Source organism: Anomaloglossus baeobatrachus, chromosome 4, assembly GCF_048569485.1.
Source record: "Anomaloglossus baeobatrachus isolate aAnoBae1 chromosome 4, aAnoBae1.hap1, whole genome shotgun sequence".
NCBI lineage: Eukaryota > Metazoa > Chordata > Amphibia > Anura > Aromobatidae > Anomaloglossus > Anomaloglossus baeobatrachus.
Window position 1 is genome coordinate 665928208 of NC_134356.1, and position 24555 is coordinate 665952762.

The following is a 24555-nucleotide window of genomic DNA, read 5'->3' on the forward strand; positions in this document are numbered from 1 at the left end:
TTCTCCACCTAGTGGCCACCTATAGGTACTGCATTTCTATGTGATGGATTTTAGAATGTATCTTGTCCTCCACCCAGTGGCCACCTATAGGTACTGCATTTCTATGTGATGGATTTTAGAATGTCTAGTTCTCCACCCAGTGGCCACCTGTAGGTACTGCATTTCTATGTGATGGATTTTAGAATGTCTAGTTCTCCACCTAGTGGCCACCTGTAGGTACTGCATTTCTATGTGATGGATTTTAGAATGTCTAGTTCTCCACCTAGTGGCCACCTATAGGTACTGCATTTCTATGTGATGGATTTTAGAATGTATCTTGTCCTCCACCCAGTGGCCACCTATAGGTACTGCATTTCTATGTGATGGATTTTAGAATGTCTAGTTCTCCACCTAGTGGCCACCTGTAGGTACTGCATTTTTATGTGATAGAATGTTAGTGCTCCAGCCAGTGGCCACCTGTAGGTACTGCATGGTAGTGTATGTAGAGGTGTAATGATTTCTGGAGGCAGGAGATCGGACACATTGGCTATAGTCACGGACAGAACACACGGCTGAAGAATCAGATAGTTTTTATTCAGTGTAGAAATGTCAGTAGTGTGGGGGTGTACATAGTGGGGTAACAGTGCAGGCAATACAGGCCGAGCCCTCTAATGCTGCGGAGTAATACTCTGAAGATATGCACTGACCGTGCACAGCTCACAGAAAACACAGGTGGCAGTGCAATGTTCTGCAGGCACCAGGCAGTGTTAGTGCAGCGCTCCGCCAGTATTGGCAGAACGCTCTGCAGCACCACCACAAATCTCCATGTGCCATACATAGATTATTCTCTGCACACAAATAACCGATACAAAAAAATAAAAAAATACAAAGGACGTGATGAAATGCTCTGCAGATATACAGTACATGTTTATAAAGTAACCAATATATACAGGCCGCAGAGCAATAGTGATGGAAATATTCAGCGGATATGACAGAGCTGCGACGCAATGCTCTGCAGAAGCACAGTATGTGCAGACAGCCACAAGTGCCCCCAGATTATGATGAAATGTTCTGCAGATATTAACCAAAATCTCTAGCGTAGCACATAGGTGACGTATTGCTCTGCAGGACCAGTGTGGCAGCTAGTAGAGTAATATTCTGCAGATCTGTAGCATTGGTATATACTTTAATTCAATATACACAAGACGCAACACTCTGCAGATATACAGTACAGAACAAAAGTTTGGACACACCTTCTCATTCAAAGAGTTTTCTTTATTTTCATGACTCTGAAAATTGTAGATTCCCATTGAAGGCATCAAAACTATGAAAGAACACATGTGGAATGAAATACTTAACAAAAAAGTGTGAAACAACTGAAAATATGTCTTATATTCTAGGTTCTTCAAAGTAGCCACCTTTTGCTTTGATTACTGCTTTGCACACTCTTGGCATTCTCTTGATGAGCTTCAAGAGGTAGTCACCGGAAATGGTCTTCTAACAGTCTTGAAGGAGTTCCCAGAGATGCTTAGCACTTGTTGGCCCTTTTGCCTTCACTCTGCGGTCCAGCTCACCCCAAACCATCTCGATTGGGTTCAGGTCTGGTGACTGTGGAGGCCAGGTCATCTGGCGTAGCACCCCATCACTCTCCTTCTTAGTCAAATAGCCCTTACACAGCCTGGAGGTGTGTTTGGGGTCATTGTCCTGTTGAAAAATAAAATTATGGTCCAACTAAACGCAAACTGGATGGAATAGCACGCCGCTGCAAGATGCTGTGGTAGCCATGCTGGTTCTGTATGCCTTCAATTTTGAATAAATCCCCAACAGTGTCAGCAGCAAAGCCCCCCCACACCATCACACCTCCTCCTCCATGCTTCACGGTGGGAACCAGCCATCTAGAGTCCATCCGTTCACCTTTTCTACAAAGACACGGTGGTTGGATCCAAAGATCTCAAATTTGGACTCATCAGACCAAAACACAGATTTCCACTGGTCTAATGTCCATTCCTTGTGTTCTTTAGCCCAAACAAGTCTCCTCTGCTTGTTGCCTGTCCTTAGTAATGGTTTCCTAGCAGCTATTTTACTATGAAGACCTGCTGCACAAAGTCTCCTCTTAACAGTTGTTCTAGAGATGTGTCTGCTGCGAGAACTCTGTGTGGCATTGACCTGGTCTCTAATCTGAGCTGCTGTTAATCTGCGATTTCTGAGGCTGGTGACTCGGATAAACTTATCCTCCGCAGCAGAGGTGACTCTTGGTCTTCCTTTCCTGGGGCGGTCCTCATGTGAGCCAGTTTCTTTGTAGCCTTTGATGGTTTTTGCCACTGCACTTGGGGACACTTTCAAAGTTTTCACAATTTTTGGGACTGACTGACCTTCATTTCTTAAAGTAATGATGGCCACTCGTTTTTCTTTACTTAGCTGCTTTTTTCTTGCCATAATACAAATTCTAACAGTCTATTCAGTAGGACTAGCAGCTGTGTATCCACCAGACTTCTGCACAACACAACTGATGGTCCAACCCCATTTATAAGGCAAGAAATCCCACTTATTAAACCTGACAGGGCGCACCTGTGAAGTGAAAACCATTTCCGGTGACTGCCTCTTGAAGCTCATCAAGAGAATGCCAAGAGTGTGCAAAGCAGTAATCAAAGCAAAAGGTGGCGACTTTAAAGACCCTAGAATATAAGACATATTTTCAGTTGTTTCACACTTTTTTGTTAAGTATTTCATTCCACATGTGATAATTCATAGTTTTGATGCCGTCAATGTGAATCTACAATTTTCAGAGTCATGAAAATAAAGAAAACTCTTTGAATGAGAAGGTGTGTCCAAACTTTTGGTCTGTACTGTACGTATGCTGCAGATTTAAAAATCAGTGCGGTTTACAGCCCTATACGCAGGGAGAGGCGCAATGCTCTGCAAGTATTGATCAGTCACCTGCCTTGCCCTAAAACTGAAGGAGACGGATATGTTCTGCAGCCGACCACAGCATTTTTGCAGAGGATACACCGCCGGTGGTGCAATGCTCTGCACACCCACATCTTTATTGTGCAATGCTCTGCAGATCTGTATCGTCGGTCCGATCTGTCGTGCTTGTGAGCCGGTCAGGCGCGATGGTTGTAGCTCCTCGGACGGGATTTGTTCTCTTCAGGACCCGGCTGGAAATAATCTCTTTGTTCCGTATCCTGAAGCTCTGTTCTCTCTCAGACGCAATAAATACATTCACATTCCACTGACCCCCAAACATTCATTAAAAGAAGAATTAATCATCCCCAGCAGTGCCAGCCTCACACTACAACTCCCAGCATGACCCGCAGGGTGCAGACCGCCGCTCCGGGCCTCGGCCGGTCCCCGCAGGGTGCAGACTGCTTCACTGGGCCTCGGCCGGTCCCCGCAGGGTGCAGACTGCTTCACTGGGCCTCGGCCGGTCCCCGCAGGGTGCAGACAGCTTCACTGGGCCTCGGCCGGTCCCCGCAGGGTGCAGACAGCTTCACTGGGCCTCGGCCGGTCCCCGCAGGGTGCAGACCGCCGCTCTGGGCCTCGGCCGGTCCCCGCAGGGTGCAGACCGCCGCTCTGGGCCTCGGCCGGTCCCCGCAGGGTGCAGACCGCCGCTCTGGGCCTCGGCCGGTCCCCGCAGGGTGCAGACCGCTTCACTGGGCCTCGGCCGGTCCCCGCAGGGTGCAGACTGCCGCTCTGGGCCTCGGCCGGTCCCCGCAGGGTGCAGACTGCCGCTCTGGGCCTCGGTCGGTCCCCGCAGGGTGCAGACTGCTGCTCTGGGCTCGGCTGTCCCCGGTTGTGCAGTGATCAGTAACATTCAGTGCGCGGTACATTCAGGTGTAGACCCCGATCCCCTCCAGTGACCTCAAAATAAAAATTACATGCGAAAAATGTACATTCATTATAAAATGACCTGACGTTCGGGGCGAGTCCGTGACCCTCGGCCCCACTGTCACCATCCGTGACCCTCGGCCCCAGTGTCACCATCCATGTGGCACCCCAGCTCTGCAGCAGAATCTGAACACCCCCTTTTTTGCCACAAAAAATGGAGGTGTCCTTAGTTTCTTTTGCTAAAAAAAATAAAAAAAAAGTTCAAGTTTCTGGGATGTTACAGTGGCCTCACCGGCTGGTCACCCCCAGCGCGCGCTTCATGTTCTCATAGACCACGTAGCTGATGCTGACAGCAGGTATCACTTTCATAAAGTTGGGGGCGATTCCGCGGTACAGGCCGAAGACCCCTTCTCTGGCCACGATGTAACGGAACAGAGCCACCATGGAAAGCTGCGGAGAGCCCTGGATGGAGGCTGGAATAGAGAGATAATGTCATGTACATATCCCCTGGATCTAGGCCTCCAGAGCTGCATTCACAATTCAGCTGATAAATGGGGAAGGAGTGACCTGTTCTTACCTTGTGCTTGCATCCGTGTCCTCACCAAGGCGAGAGGGTAGCTGGCAATCTGCCCGCATGTGCTAGAAATTGTGCCGCACCCCAGTAACACCAGCACCCCCGGGTCGGGGCTGGAGCCCGTCTGGTACCTCTGCAGCCATGTGTTCTTGAGGGTCTAGATCGGGGGCACAATGAGAGGCGCTGACACGGAGCATACACCCTATATACATCTCTGTCCACCCCCCGGCCCGAGCTCACCTCGTACACTGCCAGGTCGATGCCGGCGTACGGCACAATGCCCAGCAGGTTGGGGAGGTAGCCCTTGAAGTACGCTCTGACCCCCTCAGTGCGCAGGATTTGTCGTGCGCAGTCCGCCATCCCCGAGTACTGACCGGTCCGCCGGAGAGCCAGCCGCGTCTTCAGGACCTGGTGAGACATTAATGCTGGATTATCAGAACTTTCCCCATTATATCCGCCCACCCAAATAAAAAGTCTGACCTCACCTCCATAGGATAGATCAGAGTCTGGGCGATGGCCCCGGCCAGGGAGCCGGCGATGAACCTCTCCCTGACCCGCAGGGTCTCATCCTGGCCACGGATCAGCTTCTTGATCTGTGAAGATCAGACATGTGAGTGCCCCCCGTAACCGGTGCCCGATACTACCCAGAAGACCAAGGCTGATCCGTAGAGTCAGGGGCTCCGACATATAGATCCCCACCAGCCTCACACACACAGGACCCCTGCATATCTCCGCATCACACATGGGAACATCCCTGCTGTTGTGAAGGTAGCCTGGGCTATAAATTGTTTGTTCAAACGTAATAAGAATATCTGTGTATGTAAATAATTAAAATATAGATGTAGTTGCATAATTATCTGTCTGTCTATATGACAATTGCACAGACGCCATAATATGATTCTAAACTGTATATACAAGAAAGAGTTAACCAAGGTACTAATGAACAAGGGCGATATTCATTAAGTTAATTGGGAGCCTTATCAGTGGTTTCACACACAGAAAGAAGGAATAATGAGCAGAGAGGAATTTTATAACATACTGGGAAAAACTGGGGAGTTGAATACTCCCTATTCCCTGTTCTAGTTTCAAGGTCAATGCTGCATTCTGTATAATTGAGTCATTTTCAATACAGAGTCCAGTCTGACATTGGCTCATACGGTGAACACGTTTTGTGTGATCGTTGTCTGATTCAGTAATATCTGCGCAGATATATAGCTAAGTCGATCGGTGCCTCCTCTGGATACTCTGAATGAAGATACCATTAGCTATCTTCACCTAAATTTCTCCCTTGACACCGTGTCTGATAACTGCCTTCACGTGAGCATTTACAGCCGTCAACGAGCAAAGCTGCAGTTTAAAGCATGAAGGAGGAATAAGAGGCTCACCTGCTCGTACGCCATAAACTTGATAGCAGATTCCGGTGCGATCTTCAATACGTTTATGCCGTTCCCGCGCCAGAGTGACCGGATCCCCCCCTCCTCAATCATTCCCTTCAAGCCCCTCAACATGGAGAGACCGTCAGACTTGGTTCCATGGACCTGAGTATATGGAGAGTACATGAGCATGGCGGTGACACTCCCTTACCGTATATATGGACATATCCTCTGTATACTACCTGCATTAGTACTTTTAGTCTGTCCAGAGGGGCTGTACCGGTCCTTGACACGGCCCCCGCCACCCCTCCGGCAAGAAGCTGCTTCCACCACGTCCCGGAGCGGATCTCCTTCTGAGAAAACTCATCAGGGACGGCGAGCGACTCCCCTATGTCGAGCACCTGGCATGAGAGCCAAACCAATCAGTCATACAGCAAGACATACTGTGCCGCCATATTGTGCCAAACAGTCATCCAGCGTTCTGTATTGTGCCGCCATATTGTGCTGAAAGTTTATAAAGACACTAAGTACAAGTGTTTGTGATTTGTAAAGGGGTTAATACCTGGTTTTAGAAATATAAATCTGGAAATTGGGACATGCATTTGTATTCAGCCCCTTGGAGTCTGGTGCCCCGAAATAAAATCCTGAGTGACCAATTACCCTCAGACAACACATAATTAGTAAGTTGATTCCTCCTGTGTGTAATTTCTTCTCAGTATAACTTCAGACGTTCTGTGAAGACCTCAGAGGTTTGTTGAGACCAATAGGGATCAAACGGCATCATGAAAACCAAGGAACACACCGGACAGGTCAAGGATAAAGTTGTGGAGAAGCGTAATGAAGGGTTAGGTTATAAACAATAGCTCAAGCTCTGAACATCTCACGGAGCACTGTTCAATCCATCATCCAAAAATGGAAGGAGTACAGAACAGCAAACCTACCAAGACATGGCCTTCCACCTAAACTGACATCCCAAAAAGGACAGCACTAATTAGAGAAGTAGCTGAGGCACCCATGGTCACTGGAGGAGCCGCAGAGATCACATCTCAGGGGGAGAATCTGTCCACAGGATGGCTATTAGTCCTATACTCCGCAAATCTGCCCTTTATAGAAGAGTGGCAAGAAGAAAGACATTTTTGAAAACAAAAACCCATAAGAGGTCCCGTTTGCAGTTTACAATAAGCCATTTAGAGGACACAGTGAGCATGTGGGAAAAGGTGATTTGGTCAGATCAGAACTTTTTTGGGCTAAATGTGAGTCAGAAAACTAACCCTGCCCATCACCCTGAAAAACACCATCCCCACCGTCACACATGGTGGAGGCAGCATACTGCTGTGGGGAGTCTTTTCTTCAGCAGAGGCAGGGAAGTTGGTCAGAGGTGATGGGAAGATGGATGGAGCTAAATACAGGGCAATCCTGGAGGAAAACCTGAGGAAAGACTGCGATGTAAATTCACCTCCCAGCAGGACAATGGCCCTAAACATCCTGACAGAGCTACAATGGGGGGGGTTTAGAGCAGAGAACATTCCTGTGTGTGAGCGGCCCAGTCACAGTCCAGACCTTAATCCCAGTGAGAATCTGTGACAAGACGTGAAGATTGCTTATCACAAATGTCTCCATCCAAACTCACTGAGTGAGAGTGAAGAAGAAGGGGGAAATGTCACCTGTAGATGTACAAAGAAGAAGGGGAAAATGTCACCTGTAGATGTGCAAAGAAGGGGGAAAATGTCACCTTTAGATGCACAAAGAAGGGGGAAAATGTCACCTGTAGATGTACAAAGAAGAAGGGGCAAAAATGTCACCTGTAGATGTACAAAGAAGAAGGGGCAAAAATGTCACCTGTAGATGTACAAAGAAGAAGGGGCAAAAATGTCACCTGTAGATGTACAAAGAAGATGGGGCAAAAATGTCACCTGTAGATGTACAAAGAAGATGGGGCAAAAATGTCACCTGTAGATGTACAAAGAAGAAGGGGCAAAAATGTCACCTGTAGATGTACAAAGAAGAAGGGGCAAAAATGTCACCTGTAGATGTACAAAGAAGAAGGGGCAAAAATGTCACCTGTAGATGTACAAAGAAGAAGGGGCAAAAATGTCACCTGTAGATGTACAAAGAAGAAGGGGCAAAAATGTCACCTGTAGATGTACAAAGAAGAAGGGGCAAAAATGTCACCTGTAGATGTACAAAGAAGAAGGGGCAAAAATGTCACCTGTAGATGTACAAAGAAGAAGGGGCAAAAATGTCACCTGTAGATGTACAAAGAAGAAGGGGCAAAAATGTCACCTGTAGATGTACAAAGAAGAAGGGGCAAAAATGTCACCTGTAGATGTACAAAGAAGAAGGGGAAAATGTCACCTGTAGATGTGCAAAGAAGGGGGAAAATGTCACCTTTAGATGCACAAAGAAGGGGGAAAATGTCACCTGTAGATGTACAAAGAAGAAGGGGCAAAAATGTCACCTGTAGATGTACAAAGAAGAAGGGGCAAAAATGTCACCTGTAGATGTACAAAGAAGAAGGGGCAAAAATGTCACCTGTAGATGTACAAAGAAGAAGGGGCAAAAATGTCACCTGTAGATGTACAAAGAAGAAGGGGCAAAAATGTCACCTGTAGATGTACAAAGAAGAAGGGGCAAAAATGTCACCTGTAGATGTACAAAGAAGATGGGGCAAAAATGTCACCTGTAGATGTACAAAGAAGGGGCAAAAATGTCACCTGTAAAAGTACGACGAAAAAGAGGCAAAAATGTCACCTGTAGATGTACAAAGAAGGAGGAAAAAATATCACCTGTAGATGTGCAAAGAAGATGGGGCAAAAATGTCACCTGTAAAAGTACGACGAAAAAGGGGCAAAAATGTTACCTGTAAAAGTACGACAAAAAAGGGGCAAAAATGTTACCTGTAGAAGTACAAAGAAGAAGGGGCAAAAATGTCACCTGTAGATGTATAAAGAAGGGGCAAAAATGTCACCTGTAGAAGTACAAAGAAGAAGGGGCAAAAATGTCACCTGTAGATGTATAAAGAAGGGGCAAAAATGTCACCTGTAGAAGTACAAAGAAGAAGGGGCAAAAATGTCACCTGTAGATGTACAAAGAAGAAGGGGGGAAATGTCACCTGTAGATGTGCAAAGCTGGGGAGGCATCCCCCAAAAGACTGCAACAGTAACTGCAGGGAAAGGTGGTCCTACAAAGCATTGACTCAGGGGGGCTGAATACAAATGCTTTACCCCTGCTGGAGGGGGGGGGACCGGACCGCTGACGTTCCCTCCTAGTGCGCAGATTTGCCTGTACTCACAGAGGAATGCTTCCAGTAAGTCACCACGTCCTCCATATTGTGCAGGGGATTCAGCAGGAAATGATCCCTCCACTCCAGCCAGTCGATGGTTAATGTGCCATCGCGGTCCATGCTGCGCACCGGCCAAAAAATAAAAATGAAAGTGCAAGGGTTTAGATTACAGGGCTGTGATGACGACGAGCTCCACCAGGTGGCAGCATTGCAGCAGCGGAGTCAGGCTCTGTTCACACTTTCGTCACGAGCCGCCATGACAGTTACCATCATATTTCATGGGCAGAATAATGCGGGATTTGGCGGTATTTTACCATAAAAAAGGATGAAGTAACGGCTCCATCAGGCGCCACATGACAGATGCAGGACTCTGGTGTTTTCACTACTGTTGAGAACATACAGTTATCTGATAACTGAGCATATTTGGTAACTGCATTCACACCAGCCGATCCTATCAAGCAAAGCTGCAGTGCAAAGCATGGAGGAGTACGGCCATTATCAAAATGCCTGCCTCCTGAAATACTCTGTGCTGCCTGTTTGTACCCAGCAGCTGGGGCCGGCGGTCTCTACACTATTACCACATCTCTGATTGCAAAGATAACAATGGGGGAAGCAGAATGACGGATGTGCAGGAGCAGAGCGGGAGTGGAAACAGTCCGCAGGGGGCGAGTGGAAACAGTCCGCAGGGGGCGAGTGGAAACAGTCCGCAGGGGGCGAGTGCACGGAGGTCTGGTCACCTTCCCGCTCACCTTTGCAGGATCTTGTTGGCCTGGGTCAGGGTGATGTGGACCCCGAGGCCGTGGAAACATTCCTGGATCTCAGATGCATCGATTCGACCTGGAAGAGAGAACGGTGATATGAGCGGACACCCAGCTTTCCCGGGAGCCGGACACGGAGGGGCTGCACTGATACTGGAGGTTGGCACCGGCCCAGGCTCCGTCCGCTGTGGCTATGACTAATGTGCGCGGTGGTGACCCCCGCAGACTGCGGCTGACGTCTCAGTGGTGCAGCCTCGGGCTCCGGCCTGTGACTGCAGGGGGCATACCGGGGGGGGGGGGGGGCGCAGCGGGGGGATACGTCCCCGGATCAGTTACTGTCTGTGTGCTCTGCACTATTACTGGAGGGGGGACGTCACGGCGCCTGTCACTGCCCCCGGCCGGAGGGCGGATATGATTACGGACGTGTCATGTATACACACCATCGCTGTTGCGGTCCAGGCTGGTGAACATGATCAGGAGCCGCTTCTCTCTGTCCGCCAGGTATCGGGTGAACTCGTCAAAATCCAGCTGCCCGTCCTGATCAATGTCCCCGACCCGGAGGATCTCCTGCAGCAGAAGAGGAGGGATATATGTGACCATGTCCTGTGTATAGCAGAGCCCCGTGTCCACCGCGTACAGAGGAGCTGGCGAGTGCAGTGTCCATACATTGTAGTACCGCAACAGTGTACAACACCTCACCATGACTGACTGCAGTGTACAGACATAAGAATGTCAGTGTCTATTCCGGAGTATCCCCACACCTATAGTGCTGGAGGGCCGTCCCCAGTATGCACATAGTACACAGACAGTATACATATACTATACACACACACTACACACAGCATACATATACTATACAAACTATGCACACACAGTATACATATTCTATACACACTGTATACACATAGTATACATACTGTACACACAATATACACAGTATACATAGTGTACACACAATATACACAGTATACATAGTGTACACACAATATACACACACCGTATAAACAGTTAGTATGCATACAGTACACTGTACACACAGTATACACATAGTACACAAAGTATACATACCCTATGTGCAGTATACACATAGTATGCACAGAATATACATAGCACACACAAACACACAGTACATGCAATCAGTATACATACACTATACATACACACACAGTATACACACTGTACACACAGTATATACACATCGTATATACAGTCAGTATATATACACAGTACACACACATTATATACAAAGTACACACACACAGTATATGCATACACAGTATATACAGTCAGTATACATACACTGTACACACAGTACACACAGTATACACCATACACACTATCCACACAATATAGACACATTGTACATCTATACACACATACAGTATACATACAGTATACATACCCTATACACACAGTATACACACAGTGCACACAGTATACATACCCTATACACACACACAGTATACATACCCTATACACACACACAGTATACATACCCTATACACACAGAGCACACAGTATACATACCCTATACACACAGTATACATACACACAGTATACATACCCTATACACACAGTATACACCGTACACACCAATATATACACACTATCCACACAATATAGACACATACAGTATACACACACAGTGCACACAGTATACACACACAGTGCACACAGTATACACACACAGTGCACACAGTATACACACACAGTGCACACAGTATACACACACAGTGCACACAGTATACACACACAGTGCACACAGTATACACACAGTGCACACAGTATACACACACAGTGCACACAGTATACACACACACAATACACACACAGTGCACACAGTATACACACACAGTGCACACAGTATACACACACAGTGCACACAGTATACACACACAGTGCACACAGTATACACACACAGTGCACACAGTATACACACACAGTGCACACAGTATACACACACAGTGCACACAGTATACACACACAGTGCACACAGTATACACACACAGTGCACACAGTATACACACACAGTGCACACAGTATACACACACAGTGCACACAGTATACACACACAGTGCACACAGTATACACACACAGTGCACACAGTATACACACACAGTGCACACAGTATACACACACAGTGCACACAGTATACACACACAGTGCACACAGTATACACACACAGTGCACACAGTATACACACACAGTGCACACAGTATACATACCCTATACACACAGTATACATACACAGTGCACACAGTATACATACACAGTGCACACAGTATACATACACAGTGCACACAGTATACATACACAGTGCACACAGTATACATACACAGTGCACACAGTATACATACACAGTGCACACAGTATACATACACAGTGCACACAGTATACATACACAGTGCACACAGTATACATACACAGTGCACACAGTATACATACACAGTGCACACAGTATACATACACAGTGCACACAGTATACATACACAGTGCACACAGTATACATACACAGTGCACACAGTATACATACACAGTGCACACAGTATACATACACAGTGCACACAGTATACATACACAGTGCACACAGTATACATACACAGTGCACACAGCATACATACACAGTGCACACAGCATACATACACAGTGCACACAGCATACATACACAGTGCACACAGCATACATACACAGTGCACACAGCATACATACACAGTGCACACAGCATACATACACAGTGCACACAGCATACATACACAGTGCACACAGCATACATACACAGTGCACACAGTATACATACACAGTGCACACAGTATACATACACAGTGCACACAGTATACATACACAGTGCACACAGTATACATACACAGTGCACACAGTATACATACACAGTGCACACAGTATACATACCCTATACACACAGTATACATACCCTATACACACAGTATACATACACAGTGCACACAGTATACATACACAGTGCACACAGTATACATACACAGTACACACAGTATACATACACAGTGCACACAGTATACATACACAGTGCACACAGTATACATACACAGTGCACACAGTATACATACACAGTGCACACAGTATACATACACAGTGCACACAGTATACATACACAGTGCACACAGTATACATACACAGTGCACACAGTATACATACACAGTGCACACAGTATACATACACAGTGCACACAGTATACATACACAGTGCACACAGTATACATACACAGTGCACACAGTATACATACACAGTGCACACAGTATACATACCCTATACACACAGTATACATACCCTATACACACAGTATACATACACAGTGCACACAGTATACATACACAGTGCACACAGTATACATACACAGTACACACAGTATACATACACAGTGCACACAGTATACATACACAGTGCACACAGTATACATACACAGTGCACACAGTATACATACACAGTGCACACAGTATACATACACAGTGCACACAGTATACATACACAGTGCACACAGTATACATACCCTATACACACAGTATACATACACAGTGCACACAGTATACATACACAGTGCACACAGTATACATACACAGTGCACACAGTATACATACACAGTGCACACAGTATACATACACAGTGCACACAGTATACATACACAGTGCACACAGTATACATACACAGTGCACACAGTATACATACACAGTGCACACAGTATACATACACAGTGCACACAGTATACATACACAGTGCACACAGTATACATACACAGTGCACACAGTATACATACACAGTGCACACAGTATACATACACAGTGCACACAGTATACATACACAGTGCACACAGTATACATACACAGTGCACACAGTATACACACACAGTGCACACAGTATACACACACAGTGCACACAGTATACATACACAGTGCACACAGTATACACACACAGTGCACACAGTATACATACACAGTGCACACAGTATACATACACAGTGCACACAGTATACATACACAGTGCACACAGTATACATACCCTATACACACAGTATACATACACAGTGCACACAGTATACATACACAGTGCACACAGTATACATACACAGTGCACACAGTATACATACACAGTGCACACAGTATACATACCCTATACACACAGTATACATACACAGTGCACACAGTATACATACACAGTGCACACAGCATACATACACAGTGCACACAGCATACATACACAGTGCACACAGCATACACACACAGTGCACACAGTATACACACACAGTGCACACAGTATACACACACAGTGCACACAGTATACACACACAGTGCACACAGTATACACACACAGTGCACACAGTATACACACACAGTGCACACAGTATACACACACAGTGCACACACAGTATACATACACAGTGCACACACAGTATACATACACAGTGCACACACAGTATACATACACAGTGCACACAGTATACATACACAGTGCACACAGTATACATACACAGTGCACACAGTATACATACACAGTGCACACAGTATACATACACAGTGCACACAGTATACATACACAGTGCACACAGTATACATACAGTGCACACAGTATACACACACAGTGCACACAGTATACATACACAGTGCACACAGTATACATACACAGTGCACACAGTATACATACAGTGCACACAGTATACATACACAGTGCACACAGTATACATACACAGTGCACACAGTATACATACAGTGCACACAGTATACACACACAGTGCACACAGTATACACACACAGTGCACACAGTATACATACACAGTGCACACAGTATACACACACAGTGCACACAGTATACACACACAGTGCACACAGTATACACACACAGTGCACACAGTATACACACACAGTGCACACAGTATACATACACAGTGCACACAGTATACACACACAGTGCACACAGTATACATACACAGTGCACACAGTATACACACACAGTGCACACAGTATACATACACAGTGCACACAGTATACACACACAGTGCACACAGTATACATACACAGTGCACACAGTATACATACACAGTGCACACAGTATACATACAGTGCACACAGTATACATACACAGTGCACACAGTATACATACACAGTTCACACAGTATACATACACAGTGCACACAGTATACATACAGTGCACACAGTATACATACACAGTGCACACAGTATACATACACAGTGCACACAGTATACATACACAGTGCACACAGTATACACACACAGTGCACACAGTATACACACACAGTGCACACAGTATACATACACAGTGCACACAGTATACACACACAGTGCACACAGTATACACACACAGTGCACACAGTATACACACACAGTGCACACAGTATACACACACAGTGCACACAGTATACACACACAGTGCACACAGTATACACACACAGTGCACACAGTATACATACACAGTGCACACAGTATACATACACAGTGCACACAGTATACATACACAGTATACATACACAGTGCACACAGTATACATACACAGTATACATACACAGTGCACACAGTATACATACACAGTATACATACACAGTGCACACAGTATACATACACAGTATACATACACAGTGCACACAGTATACATACACAGTATACATACACAGTGCACACAGTATACATACACAGTATACATACACAGTGCACACAGTATACATACACAGTATACATACACAGTGCACACAGTATACACACACAGTGCACACAGTATACACACACAGTGCACACAGTATACACACACAGTGCACACAGTATACACACACAGTGCACACAGTATACACACACAGTATACATACACAGTGCACACAGTATACATACACAGTATACATACACAGTGCACACAGTATACATACACAGTATACATACACAGTGCACACAGTATACATACACAGTGCACACAGTATACACACACAGTGCACACAGTATACACACACAGTGCACACAGTATACACACACAGTGCACACAGTATACACACACAGTGCACACAGTATACATACACAGTGCACACAGTATACATACACAGTGCACACAGTATACATACACAGTGCACACAGTATACATACACAGTGCACACAGTATACATACACAGTGCACACAGTATACATACCCTATACACACAGTATACATACCCTATACACACAGTATACATACACAGTGCACACAGTATACATACACAGTGCACACAGTATACATACACAGTGCACACAGTATACACACACAGTGCACACAGTATACACACACAGTGCACACAGTATACACACACAGTGCACACAGTATACACACACAGTGCACACAGTATACACACACAGTGCACACAGTATACACACACAGTGCACACAGTATACACACACAGTGCACACAGTATACACACACAGTGCACACAGTATACACACACAGTGCACACAGTATACACACACAGTGCACACAGTATACACACACAGTGCACACAGTATACATACACAGTGCACACAGTATACATACACAGTGCACACAGTATACACACACAGTGCACACAGTATACACACACAGTGCACACAGTATACATACACAGTGCACACAGTATACATACACAGTGCACACAGTATACATACACAGTGCACACAGTATACACACACAGTGCACACAGTATACATACACAGTGCACACAGTATACACACACAGTGCACACAGTATACACACACAGTGCACACAGTATACATACACAGTGCACACAGTATACATACACAGTGCACACAGTATACACACACAGTGCACACAGTATACATACACAGTGCACACAGTATACATACAGTGCACACAGTATACATACACAGTGCACACAGTATACATACACAGTGCACACAGTATACATACACAGTGCACACAGTATACATACACAGTGCACACAGTATACATACACAGTGCACACAGTATACATACAGTGCACACAGTATACATACACAGTGCACACAGTATACATACACAGTGCACACAGTATACATACACAGTGCACACAGTATACATACACAGTGCACACAGTATACATACACAGTGCACACAGTATACACACACAGTGCACACAGTATACACACACAGTGCACACAGTATACATACACAGTGCACACAGTATACACACACAGTGCTCACAGTATACACACACAGTGCACACAGTATACACACACAGTGCACACAGTATACATACACAGTGCACACAGTATACACACACAGTGCACACAGTATACACACACAGTGCACACAGTATACACACACAGTGCACACAGTATACATACACAGTGCACACAGTATACATACACAGTGCACACAGTATACATACACAGTATACATACACAGTGCACACAGTATACATACACAGTATACATACACAGTGCACACAGTATACATACACAGTATACATACACAGTGCACACAGTATACATACACAGTATACATACACAGTGCACACAGTATACACACACAGTGCACACAGTATACACACACAGTGCACACAGTATACACACACAGTGCACACAGTATACACACACAGTGCACACAGTATACATACACAGTGCACACAGTATACATACACAGTATACATACACAGTGCACACAGTATACATACACAGTATACATACACAGTGCACACAGTATACATACACAGTGCACACAGTATACACACACAGTGCACACAGTATACACACACAGTGCACACAGTATACACACACAGTGCACACAGTATACATACACAGTGCACACAGTATACATACACAGTGCACACAGTATACATACACAGTGCACACAGTATACATACACAGTGCACACAGTATACATACACAGTGCACACAGTATACATACCCTATACACACAGTATACATACCCTATACACACAGTATACATACACAGTGCACACAGTATACATACACAGTGCACACAGTATACACACACAGTGCACACAGTATACACACACAGTGCACACAGTATACACACACAGTGCACACAGTATACACACACAGTGCACACAGTATACACACACAGTGCACACAGTATACACACACAGTGCACACAGTATACACACACAGTGCACACAGTATACACACACAGTGCACACAGTATACACACAGTATACATACACAGTGCACACAGTATACATACACAGTGCACACACAGTATACATACACAGTGCACACAGTATACATACACAGTGCACACAGTATACATACACAGTGCACACAGTATACATACACAGTGCACACAGTATACATACACAGTGCACACAGTATACATACACAGTGCACACAGTATACATACACAGTGCACACAGTATACATACACAGTGCACACAGTATACATACACAGTGCACACAGTATACACACACAGTGCACACAGTATACACACACAGTGCACACAGTATACATACACAGTGCACACAGTATACACACACAGTGCACACAGTATACATACACAGTGCACACAGTATACATACACAGTGCACACAGTATACACACACAGTGCACACAGTATACACACACAGTGCACACAGTATACACACACAGTGCACACAGTATACACACACAGTGCACACAGTATACATACACAGTGCACACAGTATACATACCCTATACACACAGTATACATACACAGTGCACACAGTATACATACACAGTGCACACAGTATACATACACAGTGCACACAGTATACATACACAGTGCACACAGTATACATACACAGTGCACACAGTATACACACACAGTGCACACAGTATACACACACAGTGCACACAGTATACACACACAGTGCACACAGTATACACACACAGTGCACACAGTATACACACACAGTGCACACAGTATACATACACAGTGCACACAGTATACATACCCTATACACACAGTATACATACACAGTGCACACAGTATACATACACAGTGCACACAGTATACATACCCTATACACACAGTATACATACACAGTGCACACAGCATACATACACAGTGCACACAGCATACACACACAGTGTACACAGCATACACACACAGTGCACACAGCATACATACACAGTGCACACAGCATACACACACAGTGCACACAGCATACATACACAGTGCACACACAGTATACATACACAGTGCACACACAGTATACATACACAGTGCACACACAGTATACATACACAGTGCACACACAGTATACATACACAGTGCACACAGTATACATACACAGTGCACACAGTATACATACACAGTGCACACAGTATACATACACAGTGCACACAGTATACATACACAGTGCACACAGTATACATACAGTGCACACAGTATACATACAGTGCACACAGTATACACACACAGTGCACACAGTATACACACACAGTGCACACAGTATACACACACAGTGCACACAGTATACATACACAGTGCACACAGTATACATACACAGTGCACACAGTATACATACACAGTGCACACAGTATACATACACAGTGCACACAGTATACATACACAGTGCACACAGTATACATACACAGTGCACACAGTATACACACACAGTGCACACAGTATACACACACAGTGCACACAGTATACACACACAGTGCACACAGTATACACACACAGTGCACACAGCATACACACACAGTGCACACAGCATACACACACAGTGCACACAGCATACACACACAGTGCACACAGCATACACACACAGTGCACACAGCATACACACACAGTGCACACAGCATACACACACAGTGCACACAGCATACACACACAGTGCACACAGTATACACACACAGTGCACACAGTATACACACACAGTGCACACAGTATACACACACAGTGCACACAGTATACATACACAGTGCACACAGTATACACACACAGTGCACACAGTATACATACACAGTGCACACACAGTATACATACACAGTGCACACAGTATACATACACAGTGCACACAGTATACATACACAGTGCACACAGTATACATACACAGTGCACACAGTATACATACACAGTGCACACAGTATACATACACAGTGCACACAGTATACATACACAGTGCACACAGTATACATACACAGTGCACACAGTATACATACAGTGCACACAGTATACACACACAGTGCACACAGTATACACACACAGTGCACACAGTATACATACACAGTGCACACAGTATACATACACAGTGCACACAGTATACATACACAGTGCACACAGTATACATACACAGTGCACACAGTATACATACACAGTGCACACAGTATACATACAGTGCACACAGTATACATACAGTGCACACAGTATACATACAGTGCACACAGTATACATACAGTGCACACAGTATACATACACAGTGCACACAGTATACATACACAGTGCACACAGTATACATACACAGTGCACACAGTATACATACACAGTGCACACAGTATACACACACAGTGCACACAGTATACACACACAGTGCACACAGTATACACACACAGTGCACACAGTATACATACACAGTGCACACAGTATACATACACAGTGCACACAGTATACACACACAGTGCACACAGTATACACACACAGTGCACACAGTATACATACACAGTGCACACAGTATACACACACAGTGCACACAGTATACACACACAGTGCACACAGTATACACACACAGTGCACACAGTATACACACACAGTGCACACAGTATACATACACAGTGCACACAGTATACATACAGTGCACACAGTATACATACACAGTGCACACAGTATACATACAGTGCACACAGTATACATACACAGTGCACACAGTATACATACAGTGCACACAGTATACATACACAGTGCACACAGTATACATACAGTGCACACAGTATACATACACAGTGCACACAGTATACATACACAGTTCACACAGTATACATACACAGTTCACACAGTATACATACACAGTGCACACAGTATACATACACAGTGCACACAGTATACATACACAGTGCACACAGTATACATACACAGTGCACACAGTATACATACACAGTGCACACAGTATACATACACAGTGCACACAGTATACATACACAGTGCACACAGTATACATACACAGTGCACACAGTATACATACACAGTGCACACAGTATACATACACAGTGCACACAGTATACATACACAGTGCACACAGTATACACACACAGTGCACACAGTATACACACACAGTGCACACAGTATACATACACAGTGCACACAGTATACATACACAGTGCACACAGTATACATACACAGTGCACACAGTATACACACACAGTGCACACAGTATACACACACAGTGCACACAGTATACACACACAGTGCACACAGTATACATACACAGTGCACACAGTATACATACACAGTGCACACAGTATACACACACAGTGCACACAGTATACATACACAGTGCACACAGTATACATACACAGTGCACACAGTATACACACACAGTGCACACAGTATACATACACAGTGCACACAGTATACATACACAGTGCACACAGTATACATACACAGTGCACACAGTATACACACACAGTGCACACAGTATACACACACAGTATACACACACAGTGCACACAGTATACACACACAGTGCACACAGTATACACACACAGTGCACACAGTATACACACACAGTGCACACAGTATACACACACAGTGCACACAGTATACACACACAGTGCACACAGTATACACACACAGTGCACACAGTATACACACACAGTGCACACAGTATACACACACAGTGCACACAGTATACACACACAGTGCACACAGTATACATACACAGTGCACACAGTATACACACACAGTGCACACAGTATACATACACAGTGCACACAGTATACACACACAGTGCACACAGTATACATACACAGTGCACACAGTATACACACACAGTGCACACAGTATACATACACAGTGCACACAGTATACATACACAGTGCACACAGTATACATACACAGTGCACACAGTATACATACACAGTGCACACAGTATACACACACAGTGCACACAGTATACATACCCTATACACACAGTATACATACACAGTGCACACAGTATACATACCCTATACACACAGTATACATACACAGTGCACACAGTATACATACACAGTGCACACAGTATACATACACAGTGCACACAGTATACATACCCTATACACACAGTATACATACACAGTGCACACAGTATACATACCCTATACACACAGTATACATACACAGTGCACACAGTATACATACACAGTGCACACAGTATACATACACAGTGCACACAGTATACATACACAGTGCACACAGTATACATACACAGTGCACACAGTATACATACACAGTGCACACAGTATACATACACAGTGCACACAGTATACACACACAGTGCACACAGTATACACACACAGTGCACAGCCCGCACTCACCTGCTCCGCGTTGCCGCAGCCTCTCATGCCCAGCGCCTCCAGCCCTTCCCGCAGCTCGTTGATGTCCACATGTCCGTCCTTGTTGACGTCCAGCTGGCTGAAGAGCGCCGCGTACCTCCGCTCTCTGTCCGCCTCCGGGTCCTCCATGTCGGTGGGAGCCGGTGGCCCCGGGGAGCCTGTCCCGGCTGCGGCACGCTGAGCGCTGTAGCCTGGTGTGTGAATAGTGTGTGTGCCGGGCCCTCCCGCGTCCTGTCTCCAGCGGGGAGCTGCCGCCTCGCAGCCGGGACTCTGCTCCAGCGACTGCTGCCAGGACGCTGAGCCTGCTGGGACTTGTAGTCCTGAGTGATTACAGAGCGTCTACCGCAGCAGTCCCGGCACAGGAGAGGTGTCTGCAGCACGGACAGCCATGTGGGTGCGCTGCTCGCAGAACGCTCCTGGCTACATTCACACGCTGCGTTGTTGGGGGGGGAGTCACGGTGCAGTTTTTTACTCCTCTGAGACGCTTTTCTCTCGGTGGTCACTGTACCGGAGCGGATCCATCAGGATCCACTGCAAAGGAATCTCCTGCGCTTTCTTTTCTCTCACCAGGAGGTGTTTTGTTTTTTTTTTTGTTTTTTTTTTTTTAAACTTTGGAAGCAGAGGAAAAAAAACTGAACAAAAAGTGGTTCTATGATAGAGCTAATAGGAAGAGCTGCTTTAGGCTACGTGCACACGCTGCAGAAAATCCCTGCACCAAAACTGCACCTCGTGGCCGAAAAATGCAACAAAAAAAGCATGCGTGCGTTTTTGTGCTTTTCTTTGTTGTGTTTTTGGTAAGGTGTTTTGGTGGATTTTTTTGTGGTTTTTGGTACATTTTTTTTAATTTTTTTTGTTGTGCAATTTTTGATGAGTTTTTTTTGGTGCATTTTTTGTTCTGTTTTTGGCACTTTTTTGTGCTTTTTTTGGAGTTTTTTGGGTGCAATTTTGGTGCTTTTCTTTGGTGTGTTTTATGTTGTTTTTGGTGCGTTTTTTTTGTTTTTGGTGCAATTTTTGGAGTGTTTCTTGTGTTTTTTTTGGTTGTGTTTTTGGTGCAATTTTTGTTGTGCTTTTGGTGATTTTTTTTTGTGCTTTTAGGGCGGTGTTTTTGGTGCATTTTTTGGTGTGTTTTTTCATTGTTTTTGGTGCAATTTTTGGTGGTTTTTGGTGCATTTTTTTTGTTCTGCTTTTAGTGTGTTTTTTGTTGTGTTTTGGAACTTTTTGTAGTATTTTTGGTGCGTATTTTTTGCAGTGGTGTTTTGGGGCATTTTTTTTTTTTTTTGGTGCAATTTTTGGTGAATATTTTTGTTTGGTGTGGTGTTTTTGGTGTGTTTTTTTTGTTGTCTGTTAGGTGTGATATTTGGGTGTGTTTTTTGGTGTTTTTTCTGTTTTTGGTGCATGTCTTGGTGCAGTGTTTTGGTGCGTTTTTTCTGGTTTTGGTGCATATTTTGGTGCATTTTTTGTCGTGTTTTTGGTGCATTTTTGGTGCGGTTTTTGTTGTATTTTTGGTGCATTTTTTCGTGCATTTTTTGGTGCCTTTTTGTGCCATGCAATCTTTTTTTGTTAAATCAACACCTGGAAGGGCTAAAAAAAACCGCAGGGAAAAAACGCACCAACAATTGACACGCTGCAGATCATTTTCTGCACCTAATACTGCAAGGAAAAAAGAAGCAGTGTGTGCACAGCATTCCAGAATTCTCATTGACTGTGCTGAGAGAAGGAGATGTGGGCAACAAACTACAAGATAAACTGCACCCCAAAAAAAGCATCATAAACTGCACCATGTGCACAGGGCCTTAGAGCAAACCACTTATAAAAAACGCCTCTATTTCGGCCATATGTTCACCCTGCACCACATAATGTAGGAGTGGGGCCTTTTTTGTGCATTTCTTTCGTATTTTTGATACAAAAAAAAAGTTAGCATTTTCTTCCATTGCTTTAGGCCTCGTTCACACGTTGAGTATTTGGTGAGTTTTTTACTTCAGTATTTGTAGCCAAAACCAGGAATGGACCGATCAGAGGGAAAGTAGAAACCCGGGCACCATGTCTGTATTGCATTTACCCACTCCTGGCTTTGGCTCCAAATACTGACGTAAAAAAACTCACCAAATACGGAAAGTGTGCACACGGCCTTATGGAGTTCAAAAAATGTTCAAAAAATACAGTATAAAAAAAAAAGCTTCAGGAAATGAAAGAGAATGAACAAGTTACTTTTTTTGGGGACTGTTCCGTGGTTTCCGAACCCTGAAGTGGTTAAAAAAGTAACAGAATACT

General features: G+C 44.9%; 1 protein-coding gene across 1 annotated transcript; it reads right to left on the reverse strand.

Moving 5' to 3' along the window:
* Positions 1–2755: 2755 nt before the first annotated feature.
* Positions 2756–22698, reverse strand: LOC142304349 (mitochondrial adenyl nucleotide antiporter SLC25A23-like). The gene is made up of 10 exons (XM_075346654.1): positions 22267–22698; positions 10236–10362; positions 9787–9874; positions 9047–9158; positions 5997–6155; positions 5767–5919; positions 4867–4974; positions 4622–4789; positions 4385–4538; positions 2756–4280 (listed from the first exon to the last, which is right to left on the reverse strand). The coding sequence occupies exons 1-10, from the start codon at positions 22411–22413 to the stop codon at positions 4096–4098; spliced, it is 1401 nt and encodes a 466-aa protein (XP_075202769.1). The 5' UTR covers positions 22414–22698; the 3' UTR covers positions 2756–4095.
* Positions 22699–24555: the final 1857 nt, after the last annotated feature.

Bases quoted from the DNA above. Each gene is read 5' to 3' on its own strand.
- LOC142304349 (XM_075346654.1), bottom strand. From the start codon at position 22,413: ATGGAGGACCCGGAGGCGGACAGAGAGCGGAGGTACGCGGCGCTCTTC. The intron at 6,156-9,046 runs GTGAGTACAGGC...CTCTCATGCCAG, and splicing joins CTTACTGGAAGCATTCCTCT to GTGCTCGACATAGGGGAGTC. The intron at 4,539-4,621 runs GTGAGCTCGGGC...CCCCCGATCTAG, and splicing joins TCGACCTGGCAGTGTACGAG to ACCCTCAAGAACACATGGCT.